Raw genomic sequence first — 23346 nt, forward strand, 5'->3', positions numbered from 1 at the left:
GTTGTTTTGGTGAGTTGCCGAGTGTTGGAGACATTAGCCTTAGAGATGTCTGACTTCTCTCCAATATGATGGAACTAAAATAAAAATACATTTGAAAAACTCAACATCAATGTCTCTTTCCAGAAATTATGCCTCCTTTACCTAAGATGATCCACAGACCTTGTTGTGAGCCATTTCATGTAGGAACTATTTTTTTCTATCAAACTACACCTGCAGAAGAAAGCGTGCATCTACTGCTACCTCACCTAGCACAACTGAGCTAGCTCAGCTGAGAAGGACGCTATTAATGTTAACATCTTGAGTTGTCATATAACCAGGTCGTGATTTCTGGAAAGAGACATTGCTGTTGAGTTTTTCAAATGTATTTTTTTGTGCTTCGAGCACCACGTCAGCTTTTTTTGGGTTATTCAGCATGTTGAATCAGCGACAGTGATGACAGAATGCGTCAGGAAATGAAATAACTCTGATTGGCAGTTCAGCTCAGTGCACAAGAAGATAAACTGAAGTGAGGAAAGTAAACAAACAGCTAGAAAAAAAAGGACTGAGACCAAAACAAACTTGTTACATATGGTAAGATTATTTGTCTTTAGCAGAAACGTTTTGTGATGGTTTGTTATTGTTCACTGGTGCACAGTAAATATCCTCTGTTCTTTCAACACCGGATTGAGTTGTTGATGTGCTAACTGGCTAACTAGCGTCAAGACGGTCTTCCAGTTTCCCATTTTGAATGACAATTACAAACACCTGCTGTCTGCTGGTGTGGAGAGTTATTTCCTCTCACTTATCTTTTAATAATATATCATATTTTATTTGTTGATTATATTTTTGAACTCTTACTCTGAATCTGCAAAGTAACGAGTACCTTATGATGTCAAATAAACAAAGTGTTGTTGAGAGTGGTAGAAATTTTCAGACATCAACACAAGACATGTTTTCTCATGTTCTTGCTTCTCACCTTTGCGTCTTTCTCGATCTTCTCCTCATCTACTCCCTCCTCCCTGCTCCCCTTCACAGCCAGACAGATGACGAGCAACGCGGGGAGACAGACAGGTAGGAGGACATACACACAGATGGACAAATGGAGAGAAAAATCAGGTCAGTGTGGATGGAAAGACAGTGAGCTCAGAGCCTCTCTCAACCCAGGTAATCCCTGAAGATTACATTGTCTGCCCATAAGCATGAATATTACATTTCATGCTGTAGACCAAAACACATTTGAGACACCAACTGTGTTGCTGTGCAATCATCCCTGCTCCCCTCCCCAAGCCCACACCTAAACCCCTCATGACTGTGTAATGGCATCAACAGCGGCCCTCATTATCAGGAAACACAAGTCTCTCCAGCAGCCACTCTCTCCCTCTACCTGCACGAGGATCACCAGCAGCTTCTGATAGTGCCCAGAGGTGTCACCGCAGATATCCTTCTCCAGCTTACTGCTGAACTCTGAAGAAAGCGGAGAAGAGGGGCAAAAGATTGTTTACACTTGCCGCTCACAACAGTCACTTGTGGTTGCAATCGACCCTAGTGGGCCGTCCTTCGTCCTGCAGGAGGATCTCCGACAGGAGAGATTTGATTAGGCGGCTAACGGACAGCGTGGCCTTCTCTTTTGTCCAGATCAAATAAACTGTCCTTTTTCCCTTTGGCCCTCGGTGCCTTTGTTGTCACACACTATTTTCCACTGCGGTTTGATGCAATTTGATGCTGATATGTGAGAAACATCGTAACAGTGACACACATGTTACGAGAAGTACAGTATTCATTACACTAATGACAGAAGTCCTCCATGTTACAGTGGGACACCAAAGACTGTAAACAGACATAGTGCACCAGGGAAATTAGTCTTCTACACCTTCTGCTCACTGGACAAAACATTATAGATACTATAATACAGAAAAAAACATTATAAATTGTGTCAAGCTTTTATAAAAGTGTATCCACTTCATAGCTCAGGTAGTTATTTTGATCCTGTAAAACAATAAATTTCCCCCCTGAATGAAACTTGGTCTCAAATGACAGTTAGATAGGTAACTCCAGTGGAGAGAGGCAAAGGAGGACTAGAACAATAAAACGCATTGGAATCAGTGTGCAAGGTGTCTGTGCTTAACGATTTTGTTTTGGATGACGAATTTAAAAAAAGCATCAGAAAAATAACGAACTGAGTGTGCAAAGGCCTTAAAAGTCTCATTTCCATGTCGTCAAATACCGATGCTTTGGCTCAGTAGTTGGACGTATCCACCAACTGAAAATCACTGGTATTCAGTGACCTGGGAATGAAACTCAACATTCAACTATGTTTCTCCAGAGTTACATACAACATCTTTAAAGCTGAGGACAAGTCACCTCCTTAATACTGTCTTAAATACTTAATTACTGTCTGTAATATTGTCCAGACACAAAGGTTCTGTCACCAACAGCTTATCCTGTTAGGGGTTGTGGGGGGACTGGAGCCTATCCCAGCTGACACTGGGCAATAATATTGATTTAGGCTGTTGAGGGCAAATATATGCTTTTTGTGTATTAGTATACTTCAGTTCAGTGGTTCCCAACTGGTGGGTTGTGGTCCATTCTGAATGTTCCACAAGCAACTCAGAAACGTGTCAAGATTATTAAAAGCACATTTTATTTCGAAGTACAAGGAATTTCCTGCAGAGAGCTTTTATTTTGAAGTGCCGTTTCTTGCTATAGAATGAGTGACTATTCATTCAGGATAAGCATGTAGAAGTAGTAGAAGTATGTCATTTTGTTATAGATTGCTACTGACTATTTTACAAAAAAAGAAAAGCGAGAAAAGAAAAAAGAAAATCATAATGGAGATGGGTTTGTATTTTTGAGGGCATATAGCCAATAGCAAATGTGAGTTCTTCTTTGAACGCAGGAGTAGTTCGAGGTAGCAATCTGAATCATTTGCTAGGCACCCTGCACCTTTTAAGTGTTTGCTTGGAGTACATTTATACATCACCGCATCAAGGTGAGAAGTTAAACCATTGGAGGTCGGTAAAAACAAGATCTTCAACTGATGTTAAGTCGCTCTTTAAACACTTGGTCACATTACACACATACAAAGAGTCTAACTCACCAATAACAGCAAACATGTTTACCTGCTTTTGTACCTCTCTGAACTGAGCTGAGTAACTCACCTTTCTTGTATGCTTTGACAATGTCTTTAATCTGCTCACCAGTCCTGGAGGCCAGGATCTCAATCAGCACGTCGTCATCAGTCCCAGCACCCTGGGAACCAAAGTCAATATGAGACACCATGGATTTATGCGTTCTCAATTTATCCCATCTTACGGTCAATAAAAAGAGCAATTTTTGTGATTACAATAAACAAAAGCTGCGAAAATGTCTACAAAAAACAGTTGAAGAAAATAAGTGTAATTTGTCAGGACAACACTGTGACGGGTCTGTAATTAGAGAATGAACGACCTCAGTTGACGAGAGAGTTCAGATTTGAGGTCCAGTCTTTAAAGCAAATTTTCCTCTCTTTGCTCTAATTAACCCTCTGGCGAAAAAATGTCTGACGTGCCAAACAAATGGAGCGGTAGGTGTGATGGGAATGTCGAGGCCAAGTCCTGAATGCTTTGCCTTTACTTTGATTGAACATTTCATTCGCAGCGGTAATACAAAAGAAAATGTGATGAAAGAATAATGAACACCAAAAAAAAAAAAAAAAAAAAATCATTTGTAACTTAGAGGGTTCAGGAGTTTTACTAAAATCTATTTTCTTTCCTTCAAATAGTGTGACATAAAAAGCAGCAGGTGGTAACTATAAGATGCTTCAAAGAATACAATGCCTGGAGCATTAATACTTAATATAACTATAAAATAAATTGGGTAATAGATCAGCCTCTAGCACCAATACATTATATATGTGCTCTCTTTTTTTACGTCTTCTTTAGTGTGACGTCTTTATTGATTAAAGCCACATTAGAGCTGTAATACACAACACTGTTCTGTTACAACCTACACTGGGAACCAAGGACAAAACGTGTCATGTGAAAAGTCCCGAAATAAACTATAAGACAAGTTTATATCCCTAAAGAGCAGCTCTAATAAAAACCAGCCTCAACCTCTGACCTTGGATACACTTTGAAGCACAGAGAAAATGACGCCATGTGGGAAATTATTTTCATTATGGAGCAAAAGTGCTTCAGTAAATGCACTACATCAGTAAAACACTGCGACTTGATGTTTTTTATCCTTAAACAACAAACACACATGATTAGGTTTAGGCAACAACAGGCAGTGGTTAGGTTTAGGAAAAAATAACGTGGTTGGGCTTAGAGTCTTACGGGACATGAACACTGCTCTCTCGGGTGAAAGTCGAGGTTTGTTGGACCCATCCATGATCTCTCCAGCCCGTCCCAGTCGGATTTTTGCTGCCTTAACTTTCGCCCCTGTCCCCCCGCCTTGTCTCCACATATCACGCCGATGTTAAAGGACACCTTTTTTCTTCGGAGTGAGACCATGCTTTCAAAGACACTACCACTGGCTCCAGTGCATTTTCAAATGTATCCACTTTAATCATCCATCTTATTTAAAACAATACCTGACACCATATATATCCTCATACTCACTTAGAGACTCAACAACCCTACGTGTTAGTTCCCAAAACTAACAAAGAAATTGCCAGACACACCTTTAAATTCAAAGCTCCCTCTGACTGGAATAATTTGCCCATCAACAGAAGAACAGTTAAATCACTGCTCCTCTTTAAAAACGTATCATCCTTCATTAAAACATCATGTTACTGTTTCTGATGGTCATGGCTTCCTTATTATTATTGTGGCATATGCATCTCTTTCCTTATGTGCAGGTATTGTGGGCTTATGGGGATGATGTGGGGGTGGGTCAGTAAATGAGAGCTATGAATGTATGTATGTTTTATGTTGTGATTGTGTCCATTGTAATGAAGTGTGTTGTATGTTTTGTGTTGGACCCCCGGCTATCTGCTAAAAAACAACATGACAGACCTCCTGTCTATTCTTTACCTTAATTCGTCAAATTTTGTTGTCCTTGTTTCTGGCTGTTATGTCTATTTCTGTGTAAGTACCTGAGAGCAATGCAAGAACACATACTTGCCGACTAAAGATGATTCTCATTCTGAGGAACTGAATGCTTGGTGCACATGGTAATATGGCTCCAGCTGGTTTTTCCTTATGCAAATTTCAACCTGATTTTGGCTGCAGAAACTGTACACTGCACTGCTGGCTTGTTTCATTCTACAAACACAAAATACTTTTCAGCACAGTGCTGTAAATGTTCACTGAGTCACTCTTGTTTGGATCAACAACAACAAACACACAAACAGGAAACAAAACAAAAACGTCTTTTTTTAAGCAGTTATTACAAAAAGACGATTTGACCTTGAGCAGTTCACAATTAATGGCAATTTTCTGACAACGCAAAAAACAAAACAAAACAAACCTGCCATGTCAACCCCACACAGCTTCATACCTGTCAGATTAATACAATGGATCTTTTGTGCGTCAAATTTTGTGGTTTTTGTCTTTGCCGTTATTCTCAATTTTCAACAATTATAACCATCTTTTTCAGTTTCATGCTATCAACACCTAATGACAAGCTGTAGCTGTTCAGTGCTAATAAAACTAGAAGAGTGCAGATCTCTGCCAGGCGGCCATGTTCTGTCTGCAGCCATCAGAGCAGATTGCCATGTTATTGGGAGAAGTTTGTCTACAGGGCTTTCTGCCAGAAAGAGATTTTCTGGTTAAGTTTTGGGGAAAAAATCATGGTTTGGATTAAAATGAACAGATTTCTGGCATAAAGCCAGGCTGTGTCTCAGGCGAAAAGAAAATCTGTGTAACATAGGTCAACATGTCACAGGAGTTACAGGACTGGCTGTGGGTTTTCTCTGCCTGCAACACGCAGCTAAAAGTTCAACTACTCCCAACTTTAAGATTGACCACACTTCACCACAAAATCATATGGCAGCAGCATTGCATAGACATTGCATGGCAGCTCGCCGCAGGCCAACACTGCTTGGTGTGTCTTCAGCCCAAGGCTTCATGTTTTTTTGAGAAGATTTCCAGACATGCCCCTCACTCTAGGCTTTTGCAGTGTACTGTGTTAAGGAATTGTGGCCTCTGCTGGACAGTTAAGAGGAGTGAGGAGTCAATGAAGATATTAAACAGTCAATAAAACAGGTTTTTCAACAACTGTGAATCTCCACAAACATGAGAGGCCCTTCAGCATACAGTCATATATGTACATACAAAATATTAGGCTGATTTGTCCAGTAGTTTGTGAGACACACACACGAACACATGACCAAATGCACGACCCTTACGTCTGGTGGAGATGTTAATAATTGTTTTATCTTTTCCAAAATGATGAAATCATCACATTATAACGGTTTTACTTGATTGATCTGACACAACTTCACAACATGTAGTTACAACTCATCATATAAACCTGAAACTATAAGGTTGTGATGGATAACATGTTAGCAAACATCCTGCCTACTTACACATCCAGCAGACACAGAGCAACATTAGCCTCCTGAGACCTTGTGTCCTCATATGAGGACGTCATATCTTGGGTTTAACTGACCCTTATACTTTATTTACTTAACTTAGACCTGTTGTCTTCGTTCGTGGACACTTTTTGTGCCATCCAGTGGTAGTAGGAGCACAATACACTAATCCATCTAAAACAAGATGGCAGCCATCTCTGCCAAGTCAGTCTGCAGCTGATCCTGACACAAATGTGGACAAGGTCCAAAACCTGATGGTTGAAAATTGTTTATTTATGATTAATAATGTTTATAGTTTGATATGGCATCAAATTTGACCAATTTAGCAACAGTAACAAGCTAAGACACTGTTAATTAGGAAGTACTCGTTTGAAGACATTGGGACTTTATCATCATTGACAATGTTGAGTTTTTTATTTACGTATCGGGTCCTACTGATCTCAAATAGCTTGGACAAATTATAAATACATACCAAACAAAAGTTCAGGTCTCAAGAGGTTAGAGTCACATTTCTGGACACCTGTGAAAATCAAATACTCACCCTCATTTTAACTCTGGTTTGGTCTACGACAACTTCTGAACAAAAATATCTGGCTATTTAGCTGCTAAATGCTCCATTTTGTTCGTCAGCTAGGTGCTAATTTTGTTGCCATACAGCAGGTTTATCAGAGCTTTTTAGCTAAAAGCAGCCACAACCTGCTGCTGGAGACAGGCTTGATTAGAGCTGTGAGAATAAACTATACAGTAAACTAATGACATTAAAATATAGGTATTATTTTAATAATATGAAATTGATTGATTTGTGGAGGTTTAGCTAGTTGGTTGGTTAACTAGAGGTTTCACTGTTTTCCTGCTATGACAAATTGAAGTGAGTGCTATGTAAAAAGGTCTAATGCTCAGTAGAGCGTTTTAGCGTCAGATGTTGGAACATCTGTGCATTAACACCACTGAAAAAGCTGTATCGTCTGAGGGTTTCCACTCATTTGCATGAAGGACCTGCAGTCGGCAAAAAGAAGTGGAGCATCTGAGGAGACTGTCACTGGTTACCTTGAAACCCTTGTGTCTAGTGTGGGCTATTTAAAGATCCAGTGTGTAGGATGTAAGGGGATATCTTACATGACAGAAATAAAATATCATATAAAAAGTTTGTTTTCTTTTGTGTATAATCACCAAAAATCAAGACTAAATAAGGATTATGTCATTATTACCTTGGAACGAGCTGTTTATATTTACATAGGGAGCAGGTCCTCATCTACCAAGATCGTCCATGTTGCACCGCCATGTTTCTACATTAGCCCAGAACGGACAAACCAAACACTGGATCTAAATAAGGCCATTTTTGCATCAGCCACCATAATAAGAAGCCTCTTAAGAACGAGAGCATGGGAAAAATACTCATTGTAAGGACATAGAGTATCTGTATAATTGAAAGGTGTATATAGTGTATATAGATTTTATATATCCAAAATGTAGCAATCCCAAGCAACAGCAACATCACGACAAAGGAACACAAGAAGCTCGAAAAATACCAAGGGCTGAAAGAGGAGCTAGAAAAGATGTGGGGAGTAAAGGCAACAGTGGTGCCAGCAGTTATGGGAGCACTGGGGGCTGTGACCCACAAACTGGGAGAGTGACTCCAGAGGTGCAGTCCTAGGAACAGCTAAGATACTGAACCCTCAAACTCCCAGACCCCTGGTAGAGGCTCAGGTATCATTCTGCTTTTATCGCCAACTAATACATTTAAGAGCATTTTAATGTTCTTCAATATGAAGACTATTTTACATATTTTAATTCATCTGGCTAGATTAGCAGTATAGTTCTGCTCCATATCATTTTCATCACCGACTGGAGCTGAAGAGGAGAAGGTTGTGTTAAATGATTTGTGAATACAGCTCTAGAGAAAGCAGCTCCCTTCTGCCGTGTGACTGTGTCGAAGTGTATTGTTCTTCATTTTAATTTGCATTTGTTGCACCCCTGAAAACGGGGATATAAGAATCACGAGCATGAGGTAATGTTTCCTCAGCAAGAATGTTTCTCCAATCAATGCTTCAAAAAATACACACAGAGAAGTACAGGATAAACATTGTGTAGAGAGTACACATCACTTTTTCAGCTACAATATGCAGGACTTACCTGAGACATGAATCTCTGCTTTCTCAAATATTACTTAACAAAACGTCTTTGGCTCAAAAAACTTTTACAAAAGTCACTTAAGTGTGCGACAACACATTACTAATAAAAGTGCAAAATACACCACAATATGTGTACATGCTAGGTCACAATTTACACAAAATGGCGCTAACACTCAGCCCGGCTACGGGTCGGTCTAAGCTACAAAGCAGGGACCTCACTTACACAGGTTACTACATTCCACAGTTTACTCAAAATGTCACACAAATTCTCTGGGAAACTCTTGAAATGTTAGCGAGTAATTACAGTCATGTTTAACTCTCTTTAACAACAACAACATACCTGAGAAACAGGTAGTAAGAATCACAAGAGTGAGGTGAGGCTCCCTTAATGAAAACGTTACTCTAGTGAGAAAAAAAACCGCCAGTTACTCTGGTATGTGGGCGGAGACAGAAACAATCGGTCTCAGGATCTTAGCTTAGACCATCTTGTAGAGCACAGAAACACTTTTACATCTTAAATTAATGGACTAAGAATAAAGTAACCAATGTAATATGAACAACCTCTTACCACTCACCCATTTTATCCAGTTTAATGATTTTAATCACGGTCATGTGTGTTTTAACCCTTATACTATTAAAAGTCACAAACTTCTCAGGCTTTTTAACAGGTTATGGCTATTATTCTTTAATTCATCACATATTTACGTGATTTTTTGGGGCTGAAGCATAACAACAGGGCCATTGCTGTTGCTGCTGCTTCCTGTTTTAAATTAAAAGCCCATGTTTCAAATTAAAAGCCCTATACTATTTCATATACAGTCCAGTCATGTACTAGGTTTTGACCTGATCTTGTTCTATGTTCAAAGTAAACAGTACTTGTAAGCATCAAATACATGTAGTGGAGTAAATAGTAAAATATATCTCTCTGAAATTAAGTGGAACAGAAGTATTAAGTTGCAAAGAATGGACATACTTCAGTACAAGTACCTTAAAATTTTACATCCATACATCTATGACACTATTAACTACTGAGTAAGCTACTGTAGTTTTACTGTGCATGACTATAAACCATTCTGACATCTTTTAATACCAAATCAACATGAACCAGGCTTTTCTCATGGCAGACATTTTAACTTGTCGAACACATGTGAAACTGATAACATCAGTAATGGCTGAGTTTCATTTATGTGAGCCGGTGCCAGGGCCTCTGTTATTGTGCATGCTGATCTACTGGCAAAGCTTAAATAGAAGGGAGCCGTCGTCACTGCTTTCCTGCTATGACAAGTTGGAGTGAGCGTCGTGAAAAAGGTTTAATGCTCAGTGGAGTGTTTCGGCGTCAGATGTTGGAACATCTGTGCACTAATACCATCGAATAAACTGTATCATCTGAGGGTTTCCACTCATTTGCATATATGATCTGCGATCTGCAAAAAAAAAAAAAGTGGAGTTTCTGAGGAGACTGTCATCAGTTACCTTGAGAGCCTTGTGCAGTTGGGAAGCATCGTATAAGGTAGATGGGGTCATCAGGGCCACGATCAGACTCTCAAACAGCCCACCGAGCTCTGATTTCAGAGCGCTGACCAAGTCCTGATGTGGGGAAGAGAAGATTAATGACGAGAGGAGCAAATACAGTCATAATTGTGTTTGTATTGAACCAAACTTTGCATCATCTAAATGCTGCATCATTAATGAAACAGAACTAATTAGTTATCTGGTGCTTTTATCTCCATCCAAACAACGGCCCTTAAAATAGAAACAGACAACTCCCCCACTCCTAAATGGTGTCCTGTTTACTTTGTTCATGATAAGAGTGCATATGAACACCTCTTTGTTGTGCTATCCACAACCTCTTCAGTAAAAACTGTCTCAGAGTTCCAAGTTCACGAGTTGTGATGTGTTGACTGACTGTTTTCAGAAACAGTGGAGTCCATGGATGGTCATTTTTCAGTGGATGGTAAGTTAATATTTTGTAATTTGAGTCATTCAGATGATTTATGTTTTTGTAATTTCACAATATCTCTGAAGAAGATGTTGATGTTCCTCATCTTTTCCCTCTGTCATTATGCCTTTGCATTTCCTGTATACATGACCTGCTCTCTAGCGCGCTAAGTTGTTAGCCTGGTTTACTTCTAGATGCCGACAGTGGCGTCCATGTTGCCATTGCTTAGCACTGGTGCTCTAATGACTTACGCATTTGGATGCCAAGCCTATTCTATACACTACTCCCCATGTCGTAACCATGAAGCTCACAAATTTATTGTTGGTGCCACTGATGCAAAGACCAACGGATTGCTTTGTGTTTTTCGAAAGAGCCTAGCAACCACAAACAACACAGGAAACACTGTATTTTGTTTTCCACAGGTACTTGGGTTGTTCCACCACCTGCCATTTTCACAACTGTGGGCAGTAACTTCAAAGAACTAACAGTGATTCTCTCTGGTGACTGAGGATAGCCACTGGTAGCTACCATAGACTGTATAAAAAAAATGGACATAGCTAACGTGACATCACCCATTGGTTTGTGAACTTATGCTTTGTACCGTCAAGTTTAGCATTTTGGATTTTTGGAGCCAGAAAGGCCACAAGGTGACAATATTTGGGCAAGAGGGTTGTGCTGCAGAGGATCTGTGGTGATGTCTTGTAGACAGTTTGTCACAGGCTGAAAAATGAAGCCAGCGCTTAAGTGCCAAAAACTGCAGTTCCTTGAATGGCCACTTGAGGCTGGCTCCTGAGGTGAATCAATCCCCACAGACACCTATGTTAAAATCATTAAAAATCAACGCTGATTAATTGCGTTCCATGTTGCCCGTTGATCTGGTGTGTCATTGAAGGTCACAGTGGCTTTGTCACATGATGGAGGCAGACAAAATTACGCTGCTTAACTCCATGAGTGGAACATTTACATTAAAAAAAAAACACCCAGATGGAACTGCTGATAGGAACACAGTTCTCTGCAATTTCTGCAGTAAGGAATTTCTGTACCATCTGGGTACTTCAAGCCTGAAATATCACCTCAACACAAAGCATTTAGCAGCGAACCCTGAGATCCAAGCTAGCACAGACTCTGATGGTAGCAATAGCAGTCAACCTCGTCAAGCCACACTCGACCAGGCATTCAGACGCAAGCTGAGTAAGTCTACCTGTAATTGACTAACTAGATCCCTCAAAAATGGATTGCAATGGACTGCAGACCAGTTTGGGTGATAAAGGACAGGGAGACAACTGTGTCCAAACCCCAGCAGTTGCCAAAATCCATCTGCTGTAAGCCTGGGCATTTTAACATGGGGGTCTATGGGGATTGACTGGCTTCTGGAGCTTTTTGGCACTTCTGTGTTGGCTTAATTTTTCAGCCCTGCAGGTTCCCACTCTGGGAAGTGTTTTATTCCAGGATGTTGAGGGCATGATGAGCCCTACTCTCCCTCTGACTGGCTAGGACTGGTTGGTTCGGTTTGCCTTGGGGAACATAAAAGTGCCAACCAGCTTTCCTCTGCTTTGGTTGCTCAGTGGTCGATACACTTCCTTTGTGCTGTAAATCGAGCCTTCGTCTTCCCGGGAGATCGTACTCAGTGGCAGACAAAACTGCACAGTGAAAGTGAGGCTTACAGCTGATGGTGTCATTATTCTAATGGCCATTATATTGTGCAATTAACATAAACTTCATAAGTTAAAGCAAAAAACTTTTCTTTTTCCACTTTAAATGCATGAACCATAACAATTATAACAGCACAGTGACAGGGAAATGGACACTTTAGGGATCTCAGAAATGGAGATTACCCTGAAATTATAATAATAAATAAGTGTTACAATATAAAGAGAGCATTTAGATTCCCGGAGTCAGAGATATGATGGCCTAAGTGACATCTCACTGCATTGCTGAGGAATGAGGATAATCATAAGAAATGTATCCACAGAAAAGAAAAATATATTTACTTTGCAATGTTTCCTGAAACTACCAGCTAATCAAACCGCACATATTACTCATAGATGACTTTATTGATTTCTGTATCACAAATTTGGGCATTGCTGGGAGCACAACCTAAATAATGTTAGTGAAAAGAGTGAGTAATAACCTGTGTGTGTGTGTGTGTGTGTGTGTGTGTGTGTGTGTGTACATAACACCCACGGGATCCTATCATCTCCTGTGCTTGGCCAGTTCAGTGTACCGTCAAACACTCATCTTTATAACAGCTCAAAATGTGAGACCTCTAACAGAAAATCTCCTTATTTCTAGATTACATAATCAATCTCTCTCTTCATGCAACAACCTTGTTTTCATTTCAAATTAAAGTCCCATAAAAGGTTTGTCAAAAGGTGCATTGCAGAGCAGAAATGACGCACTGTGGGTAATAGAAAAATTAAACTGGCGGCAAAGAAATAAGAGCATGAAGTCTGCAAGAAACATCAGTTCGTCTCTTTACTTTTTGGCACCAGTTCTCATTTCAAATGTTATTGCAAATGAGTAATTTAGGGAAGTGTCTCTTGCAAACATTCTATTTTATGACATGAATAGAAGAATATTCTCATTTTGATAAACACAGTAATATTCAGGGTTTTCCTCTCAAACTGCCTCATCTATTTATACTTCAGGCAGCATTTACATTTGCTTTTCAATAACCTCTACAAAAGGCAAATGAACTTGACGCCTTCAATCCACAGGTGGTCAGAAAATAACTTGACAGTGGGAGCAGGAGAGCGTAAAATGCCCAGGTCTCTTATAACTGACTGCAGTGCACTCTGGTCCACAGAGACGATAGGAAATTGGCCTTCCGGCTTCGTCTTCTATGAAACCCTGTCTGTGTGACTGTTGAATGTTAATACAAAATGTCAACTCTTGCTCCTTGATTCTGAATGACAGAAAAATGTGGTATGTTTTCGACACAGGTTTTAATAACAACTTAACACCGGATGCCAAGGTGGCGCCTTTTCATTTCAGTGGAGTTGCTCACCTGGCGCAGGCACCAAAAACATTTTCTAGCTTCCATGCTACTGCAGGTGTTTACATTCAGGGTTCCCACACATTTTCATGAATATAATTTCCAAACCCATGATAATGTTTTTTTTTCTTGCCCCACTTGCCTAGCATCAGATTCAAACCCTATTCAAACATAATTTTAGCTAGCTGGTGTACATGAAGAGAGAGACGAACCAAGGCAGAGAATTATGAAATGTATGTGATGGTAAGCTAAACATTGTCACACATCAATGCATATTATGCCTGGTTCACATGGGTCCATGTCATTGGTCTGACAGCTCATTGGTCCGACATCCCATTAGTCCGACGGTCCCCAGCGGGCGTATTTCTACCTTGATGGTGCGCCACGACCGGCTCTGGGTCAGCTGGGAAAGGCTTGAGGCGAAGCAGGCTCACAGCTTATGTGTTTGTCACTTTCTTTTTCATTTTAACCCACACCATGATCTTTTCCTGACCCTAACCAAGTGGTTTTTGTGCCTAAACCTAACCAGACCTTAACCACAGGGCATCATGATGATTTCGAAACGGACTTCTGAACAATGGGTTTAATATGGTCGGAACAATGGGTTGTCGGACCAATGGGCAGTTCCCATTCACATTACACGATATCAGCCTGATTATAGCCCGTCGCAGTGTCGTATGGTCTCAGCACGGATCGTGAACGACAATGCACGTCGTGCGCGGTGATCAGAGGTGGGTAGTAACTAGTTACATTTACTTGAGTAACTTTTTGGATAAATCGTACTTTTCAGAGTAGTTTTAATGCAAAATACTTTTTACTTTTACTTGAGTTATATTGTTTGAAAGCAACAATACTCTTACTTGAGTACAGTATTTGGCTACACTACACACCTCTGGCGGTGATCCATCCTTTTATCTCGTGTAGTGTGTCATAGTAGACAACAACACGGTGTCCCAACAGAAAGTCTAGCATTTTTGGTTTTCTTTTCATCGTTCACGACTGCACCCATCACAGCCATAAGTCTGACTAATAGAAACAGAGCAATCTGCTGCCGTAGACAATTGTACGTAAACAACATCCCAGAATTTTTTATATTTCCTCTAGGGATGTTACCACACAGAGTAAAATGGGAAAAATTATGTGAAATAGCAGATACACTTCAGCAACCCGCCGAGTATTCCCCCTGTTTTTCTATCATTACTTTTAATCCGCTCCCATTTGCCTTAATAATATTAATGCATCGCACTGTCATTTCAAACTCAACACTTCTTGTATCTGTTTCAAATTAAAAGCTCATTATAACTTCGGCTGAGAGAATCCCTTCAGTTTCTAAAGAGGCTTTTATTGTGAAACATTTGCAGGAACTTGTGGAGGATTCAGTGACTGTCATAGTTTGCATGCAGAACTTCAAATGTAGCTCCTGCCATCTGGTGGCACTTTTTACGTTACTACAATGACATTTCGGCTGGGACAGGGACAGGAACAGACACAGTGACTGAAATGACATTAATAATAATAAAAATAGGACAAGAATAACCTGATGACATCACGCACTTTGTGAAAGACAACCAGGGATGATTGGTCGTGGACCACTGTGTAGTGTATCATGTCTGTCGGCCAAGTCACGGCACAATTTTATGACCCCACAATCGCCTAATTTGACATAGTGACTGTTAGAACAGACAAAAATATTGTGTAGTGTGAACATGGCATGAGTGATATTAAGTCAGCAGCTGCAGAATATTAATTTGCCATTATGTTATGTTACATGGAAGATTATCTACGAAAGATTGCTGTAACAACTTCACTATACACAACAGAATTCCATGACTTTTCCAGGTTTTCCATGACTGAGGGAACCCTGTACATTATGTTCCCTACACTGCTACATGAAGCTACATGCTAATGTCAGGGGAACATTTAAACTCAGGGTGTATTCACTCACACTGCACTTTTCAAAGCGGACCAAACCTCCTGGACAATGTCATGCAGTTACAACAGCTGCTTGTTTGGGGGTGGTATTGCCCAAAACGACCACTGACTAGGAAGAAAAAAAAGCATGAGGAAGAAGAAAACCCAGTTCATCGATTGGGCAGGACTGAAAACGGCCGCCTTAGTCATCACAAAAACAATGGAGCAACACCAAATTAATGCAGTCTTGGGGTAAGCACCTGCACCTCTTCACTACCTCACGTCTGCCCACGAGACATTTTCTGACTTTTTTCTTTTTTTTACCTCTGCTTCTCCCGGTTCAAGCTATAGGCTTTATTTTTTCTCTACCCAAAATGCACTGCGCACTACGTCACTTCCTCTCTTTGGTGCACTTCCTCTCTCTCTCTGGTTCGCTGGATAGTCCGTTTGCATTTTCCACTGTAAGCATACCGCACCAGGGTTCACTTGCAAGTGAACAGAGACCCCCAGTTTTCAAGTGGACCAGGGTTTGCTCATTTGGTCCGCACCAGAGTTCGAATGAGCGTTCACACCACTCCTAACGAACCGAACTATCCATGGAAGCGGACCAAGGTTCGCTTAAAGTGGTCCAAATAGCGCCAATGTGAATGCGTCCTTAGTTGCCAATCTCATAAATCTCTCTCCGATTTCAGATCATATTCCTGCTGCAAAATGTCAGCTTGTGTTTAGAAGCTTTACTTTAATTGTCAGGGTAAAAAGTGCTGCTTTACTCAGATACAGTCATTCCCCAGCTACAGTGACGGTGCAGAAATGCTGAAATATGGAAGACTTGGAAACACTGACAATTTAGAGCAGCATGGGCTTTTAAGGGAGGGGGGCTGAAAGGGAGTGATAGTGTCTCAGGTTTAGTTTGAATACAGGTGTTGCAGCACAGACAATATAAGGAAATTAAAGTGTTTTTTTTTTTTTTACCATTAGAGCATGTAAACATGTTCTTCTAGAATCCTTAAATACAAGTATGAACATGAAAATGAGCATAATAGGTCCCCATTTAAGTGAAAGTAGCGATACAAGAATGCAGAAAATACGACACGAAAAGCAACAGTCCTGCTAAAGTAGAAGAAAAGCAAAATCAGCAACATGTACTTTAAGTGTTGAAAGTACTCCTGCTGCAGAAAGATGGCCTCTAAAGTAGGGAAGTAGTGTAGCATTGACAGACAGACAGACAAACACATTGCTCGGCCTTTTTGGGATTTGTTGACAATAAAAAATATATATAACACTGGCAGCCTCAGAGAAACAACAAAGGGACGGTATAAAGTGCACTTGAGCAGATATCTCTGTGCCCTGAATGCTGCTCGATTGAGTGTTACCCAGGTGATGTTGTTGAGTGAGGAGGACACAGTGATACGTTGACATGACCCGTAGCCATCCATCAGTGTGACGGCTGGTCGTCATCAGCTCTCTGTTTCATTCCCAGAGGCTCAGCTCACCTTTCCGTAGGCCTTCTTGTACGCTGCCTTAATTTGCTGGCGTTGATCGTTGCTGCGAGCGGTCAGGAGCATGAGGATCGCATCTTCATCCGTACCTGCACAAGAAGTATAAAAAAAAACCACATTAAAGCTTCACATATAGAATAAAATACTCTCAACACACATCGTTTGAGATTTCAATAAAAACTAAAATCTGCTTTATATTCTAAATTCTTTCTTTTAGCATTATTCTGTTTACACCCATCATCTTGCAGGAGCATGCTTAGCAAAACCTGCTTGAGAATAATTGACAGCGTTCACTATACTATATGACAAGTCAACAAAGCAAGTGATCTAATAATCAATAGCTCCTGATAGTCAGGAGCACCTCAGAGAGAACAGGCTTCGATAGACAAACAGTTTGCAGCTTGTGTTATTTCCTCTGAGAGATCAGAATGTAAAATAAGTTCACGTCAGTCATGGCACAAAGCCCAGCTGATCCATAATGAAAGCTCTGACTATAGACGAAGGTCTGGTAATCATTGCTCTCCTCCTTTTTACTTCCTTTAGTCCCACATTAGTTGGATATTTCCTTATTACTCTTATTGTGAAAGTGCTGAACTGACAGGAAGCAGGGGTAAAACATAAAAGGGGAAAAGGTGCTGGTTGTCAGTGAGGTTATATTCTGCAGGAGAAGCATCAGTTTTAATGGTCACACTGTGTACGCCTGTAGTGCAGCTTTAACTTGATGACTGTCATCGGGCCCATTGATTTACACTAATGACTGCAGCTTCTCATTTTGCATCTCTGCAATTAAAATAACATCACCTGAGAGAGGGAAACAGGGTCGAAGGTCAGACCATTAAAAAGTAATCCAAATTAAGACACACACACATCTTCTAAATCAGGGGCGTCACTTCGAGCCACCTACAGCCCAATTTGATCTCAAGTGGCCGGACCTTTAAAACCATTACATAACAACCTAAAAATAACAACAACAGATTCTTCTTCTTTGCTTTTAGTGTAAAGAAGCAGAGTCCGAAAATGTCCATCCACTAGAAAACAGGAGATGAGCAGCCTGAGATGTCTTTTAGAAAAATAAGTGCAGTTTCAGTTTTCACATTCAGTTAGTCTACTACTCTGTCACTACATGTGCATTTTTCCATACATTTCCACTGGGGCTGCAAATTGTAAGCACTATCCTTAATCGATTATTGGTAAAACTAACAATCAATTAATCATGATTTTATAAAAACATAAAAACTTTGCTTATATCAAATAATAACAAATGTGTTTCCTCATTCAAAGCTCACAGCAACATATTGCATATATTCTGACAGCCTATCAACTGATCAATTTCACAGGTTCTATCAAATTCTTACCAACTGATTAATCGATCATCGATTAATCGTTATTATCCCTAGTTTCCACTCCTGTGTAGTAATGCTATAGACTGTATAAGATAATGCACGTAGCCATCGGGATGTCACCCACTGGTTTGTGAACTCCTGTTTTTAAACCTCAAGTTTGACATTTTGGCCGTCACCATCTTGGATATCTGGAGCCAGAAGTGACCATATTTGGATGAGAGGGTGAAGCTAACCCTAAAGCTAGCTGCTAGCTTGGTTAGCATGTTGCATTTACAGCTTTGGTAAACTGAGATAATGATCATGGTAATTTTCGCAAAAGAGAAAACAGGCTACAAAATATTTTAAGTGGAAGAACTGAACATCCAACGAATTAATGGGTCTTTTAGTACAACCAAACGTTGAACACGACTTTTTAGGTGACCAAAACATTAAAATTAACTTTCATGAACTGAAAACACTGAAATAGTGACAGCTACGGCTACGCCTATAATCTATGTGTCTAGAGTTATACACCATGGTTATGTTGCCTGACCAATGTTGTTGCACTGATGGCAACTTGTCAATGGACGGTATCCAACCGTCACTCAAAGCAGCCAGGCCGTTAATTATACATAACTTTTTTTTTTTTTTTAAGTTTTAATAATATTTAAACACTTGAGTTATTTAAAAATCCATCCCCTTTACAGTTGTCGTGAACGGGGAAATTAACCATAAAGACCAAACCCATTTTTTGTACCAGGCTGTAAACATGTTTAATTTCACTTTTAAGCTTGTTATTTTAACATGGGAGTCTATGGAGATTGACTCACTTTTGGAGCCAGCCTCAAGTGGCCATTAGAGGAACTGCAGTTTTTTTGACACTCTTGCATTGGATTCTTTTTCAGCCCTGGAAGTTGCCGCTCGAGTATTGCTGGCTTCACTGCACCAAACTACAGTGGAAACTACTGAGGAAGCAGATTACGTTATCACATGCTGTTCAGGGACTGTATGTTTGACACCCCTGCTTCAGTTATTTATCTGTCACAAATGGCCACAACAGATTTCTGACATTTGATTTTTAGATTTGCGCTTTCAATATGCATTCAATAGCCTTAAACAATGAATTAATTATAAACCTGCTGTTCACCAGTCTCACCAAAGATCCGTCACACATAACATTTTATAGGTGGTGGTGACCACAATACTAACCCTAACCCTTAAGGCACCTTTTACCCTCCTAGCTCATCATCAGTGTCACAATAAACTGTAATCCTGACAGTATTTAATAATGTTGAATAAAATATTTTACATGAAATATTGATGTATTTTCTACTTTTCTTGACATTATTCATTTTTCACTTCACTTAGAATAATGTTCCTTTGTAAGTTTTGCTAGTTTCAAACTATTATAACCATTTCAGAGTGTTTACCAGTCCGCCCTCTGCTTCTGCCATCATATTATACACTGTATTTTTCTTATTGTCTGTGTATCTCTGTGTTAGGTGGTACAGCAAGTGCTCATTACTGTGGTGTTTTTCCAGAGCATGTTGTGGAAATGACTCGAAATGCTCTAAGGTCCTATAAAGTTTAAAACTTGGTGATACTCCGTTTCTCGTCTAATTGGACCAAACACACACTTGGAAAGTAAAATTGTTTCACATGCACCAGAGGATTACACTAATTGTTCCAATGCACATGGAAAAGCTTCCCTGACAGCTGTGTCATTACTGTGTGGTGCTGATTTTCAAGAGGAGCAAAATAAGCATTAAACTGCACTGTATGGTAAACTTTTTAAATGATGATGTATTTATATACACTAATGACACATAAAGATATAAATGGGACACACACATGTCATTTGTGGGTATGTGCAAATAACTCAGCCAGTTCAGTCACCAGGAGAAAGTGTTGGCATTGTGTTTCTGCAAACCACAGATATGTTAGATTTGTATGTTTGATATTAAAGTGTCTAAAGTGACGTTGCTCAGATTACATGTAAAGAAGCTGAGTTTCTTATCAGCGGGGGGAGGGGATGGTGGATGGAGAGACACCTGAGACGGCTGCCAAGCTGCGGACCACTGTTTGAGACCAGCACGGGTATTTTTTAACGAGAGTTTAGGGCATTTCTAGCCGTGGTTTTTGTGACAAAAGCTGGATTGGATGGACAAAAACCTACTGAGGTTTGAATTAGTGATGAAGCGACTACGTGTACTGTATGCATTGTTGAGGGTGTTGGAGAATGACTGTATTATACGCAACTCCCACAACTTTAATTATGTCCTGAAATGAGCCCTTCAGAAGGGTCAGTGATCTCTGGCATCGCGTAGCCATTTGCCTTCTAAAGTAAGTTATGAAAAAACGTTCCCGTCAGATATGTCCACCTTTGGTTGCAACACATTCTTACTCCCAACTCGTCAAATACGTCAGCTTGGTCAGTGGCCCTACGCTTCAAACAGCGAAAGACAAACCCACCAATGCCGTGTTGTAGTGAATAAATATGAGGAACATAGCAATAACCACATCATAATTTATTATACATGAAAAATTCGCATTTTCTTTAGGGTTTCTGCTTCTGGACCAAAGGGCGAAGGGGCTGATCATGGCCTGATGTGTAGGTATGGTGGACAGGTCATCTAACTGTTGCAGCGGACGACATTTCATCAGAGTTATCTGAAAGTCGATGCATCTCATATAGATGCTGTGAGGTACCTTGTGTGTCTGTAACCGAAGCCAAGGGTCGCTGACCAGGCTGCTGAATTTGTTGCAAGGGTGTGGGTTTGCCCTGTCAAGATTTTGGGTGAACTTTTTCACGTTATCCTCCTTCTAACAGATCTGTGCATGAAATAACAGGACAAATCGTGTCTCATCAGTTTAGTAAGGGACAGTGCAGTTTATTTTTCAGTCCTGGACGATCACAAAAGTGTTTACAGTTAGATTTGGTATTCAACACACAGCTACTTAAACTTTGCCTCATCCAGAGAGAGTCCCAATAGGGTTCTGTGTCTGTAAGATGGATAGGACAGGTAGTTTTTATCTTGAAATATTATGACTTAATTCTCATTAAATTGAGTTTATTTTTGTAATAATAAAACTTTTCTCAAAATATTAAAACTTAATTCTCAACTTCTCAGAAAACAGATACGGGGGATATGTTAAGAACGTGCAGAAAGTTTTGAAGAAGAGCAGAAATCTTGCTGAAACATATCTGAGTTATTAAAGTCCAGGAGTTTATAAATTAATTTAAATAAATGAATTTATCATTGATGCGAATAGGTGCCACATACAAATATAAAGAGGTTATTTCCCTAAAAAAAGACAGAAAGGAGGAGGGAAAAGTAAACTATGCCTACATGTGTGCTGACAGCAGGGATAACATTGAATTAGAGAAGTTGATCTACAGAGGAATAAATATTTGCTTTCAAGTCTTTATTCTTACCTTACTGCATTATATCCCATTATCTTTTCAGATTTTGAATGGTCACCTGTCACCTGAATTTTTATTTTCCACATTTCCACCACAAATTGGGACATGAATCTTTACCAGAATGCAGGAAATGAAGTGCCGGATGCTCAAATTTCCTGGGGGAGGACCCCCAAATCCCCAACTTGATATGTGTCCCCACCAATGTTTAAATGAAACCTACACCCTTGATGTGATGCCCTGGGAATGAGACCAGGTTGACCTTGAGATACAACACATCCTGATGTGTGAGTGTGAAAATTAAAAGCAGTGGGAAAAGGTTAAAGAAACTGACCGATTCCTTTCATGGCTTTGTGGAGAATTTCAGCATCATGTTTGGCGTTGAAGTTGACGAAAGGTCTCACGCTGCCTCTGTGCGCCTGTGGGAGGACGGCAACAAAAAATAAATTATAAATGTGTTTTTAACAGAAATAGTTTTCTTTGCTCTGGTTTGGTAAACTGCGGTTCTGTGTCTCCATGTGCTGAAACAAGCTCTGACCTCCTGAAACCAACAAACCTGTGATGATGTAATGAGATGTAATGTTTTTACACATACTTTAATTGTTCAGTTAAACGCTGTGCAAATCAAATGATAATCACCTGTCAGGTAATATGTAAAGTGAGCTTCCATGCCTTTGAGATGCAAAAATGTATATTGTTTCAACAGAAGGTTTAAATGCTCTCTGATGGTCTGTGTTTCAAGTGCTTCCCTACCCTAAGAGGAATAAAATCATGGGCATAAAAATTTAAAGATACAGAATATTACTGTGAATGACTGCACTATAAAAAAAATATTGCTCCAGGCCATCAAAACCCACCTGGGTCTAAATGTCGCCAGTTCAAATTTAAGGCAGGTAATGTAAGTATAATTTAAATCAAGTCTGGCTGCTGCTTTATGCAATGAAAGCAATTTAAAAACTGTGCCGTGTTTTAGATTGTTCTACGGGGAAAAATGTCATTTGAAGAAAAAGCAATAAAACATCTGCCTCAGCTGCAGCTTTGTTCCAAACTCTGAGCAGGTGGACGAATATTGTCTCCCCCATTCTCTCAGCAAAGGTTTTGGTTTTATTATCTCTTGTTGGTTGTCTGTTTTCAAGAGTGCAGCCTCTTTTTGCAACATGATGATGTTTACCTAGAAGTGCCCCTCTAATATGTCACTGTCACAGCTTTGATCCTGCCTGCATGCATCATGAAGCTGGCAAAAGCACAATAAAACACAACACACCTTTTTTTCCAACAGTAAATCCATCACAAGCTATTTTTCCAAACTCACATTCAGTACTATGATGTGAGTCAACATGTATTGTTCATTCAGTTTCCTGTCTTTTATTACAACATTAAGTATTGTTTTTCTACAAAGACTTAAGTGTTCGCTGTCAAACTGTCAAACTGTCTCTTTCAGTTGTGGTAATGTAACGCACCACTTTGATTCAAGCTGAAATATCTTCACTACTATTGGAAGGATTGTCATGAAATGTGGTATAGATGTTTCAAAGTCCAGATGAAAGTGAAACAGGCAGGAAATAACATTAGAAGGAATTTAAATGACCCTTCGCTAAGTCCCGCCCCTGGACACAGACTGGCCAATCATAATG

General features: G+C 39.9%; 1 protein-coding gene across 1 annotated transcript in view; it reads right to left on the reverse strand.

The window, feature by feature from the left end:
• Nucleotides 1-23346, reverse strand: part of anxa5a (annexin A5a) — a 44949-nt gene that overhangs the window by 18307 nt on the left and 3296 nt on the right. Inside the window, exons 3-8 of the mRNA XM_033633581.2 lie at nucleotides 22047-22131; nucleotides 16964-17058; nucleotides 10099-10212; nucleotides 3138-3228; nucleotides 1364-1443; nucleotides 956-1006 (exon numbers count right to left, since the gene is read on the reverse strand). Of these exons, the coding sequence (XP_033489472.1) occupies nucleotides 956-1006; nucleotides 1364-1443; nucleotides 3138-3228; nucleotides 10099-10212; nucleotides 16964-17058; nucleotides 22047-22131 (516 nt within the window). The remainder of the gene's footprint in view (nucleotides 1-955; nucleotides 1007-1363; nucleotides 1444-3137; nucleotides 3229-10098; nucleotides 10213-16963; nucleotides 17059-22046; nucleotides 22132-23346) is intronic.

The sequence above is a fragment of the Epinephelus lanceolatus genome, chromosome 7, assembly GCF_041903045.1.
Source record: "Epinephelus lanceolatus isolate andai-2023 chromosome 7, ASM4190304v1, whole genome shotgun sequence".
Taxonomy (NCBI): domain Eukaryota; kingdom Metazoa; phylum Chordata; class Actinopteri; order Perciformes; family Serranidae; genus Epinephelus; species Epinephelus lanceolatus.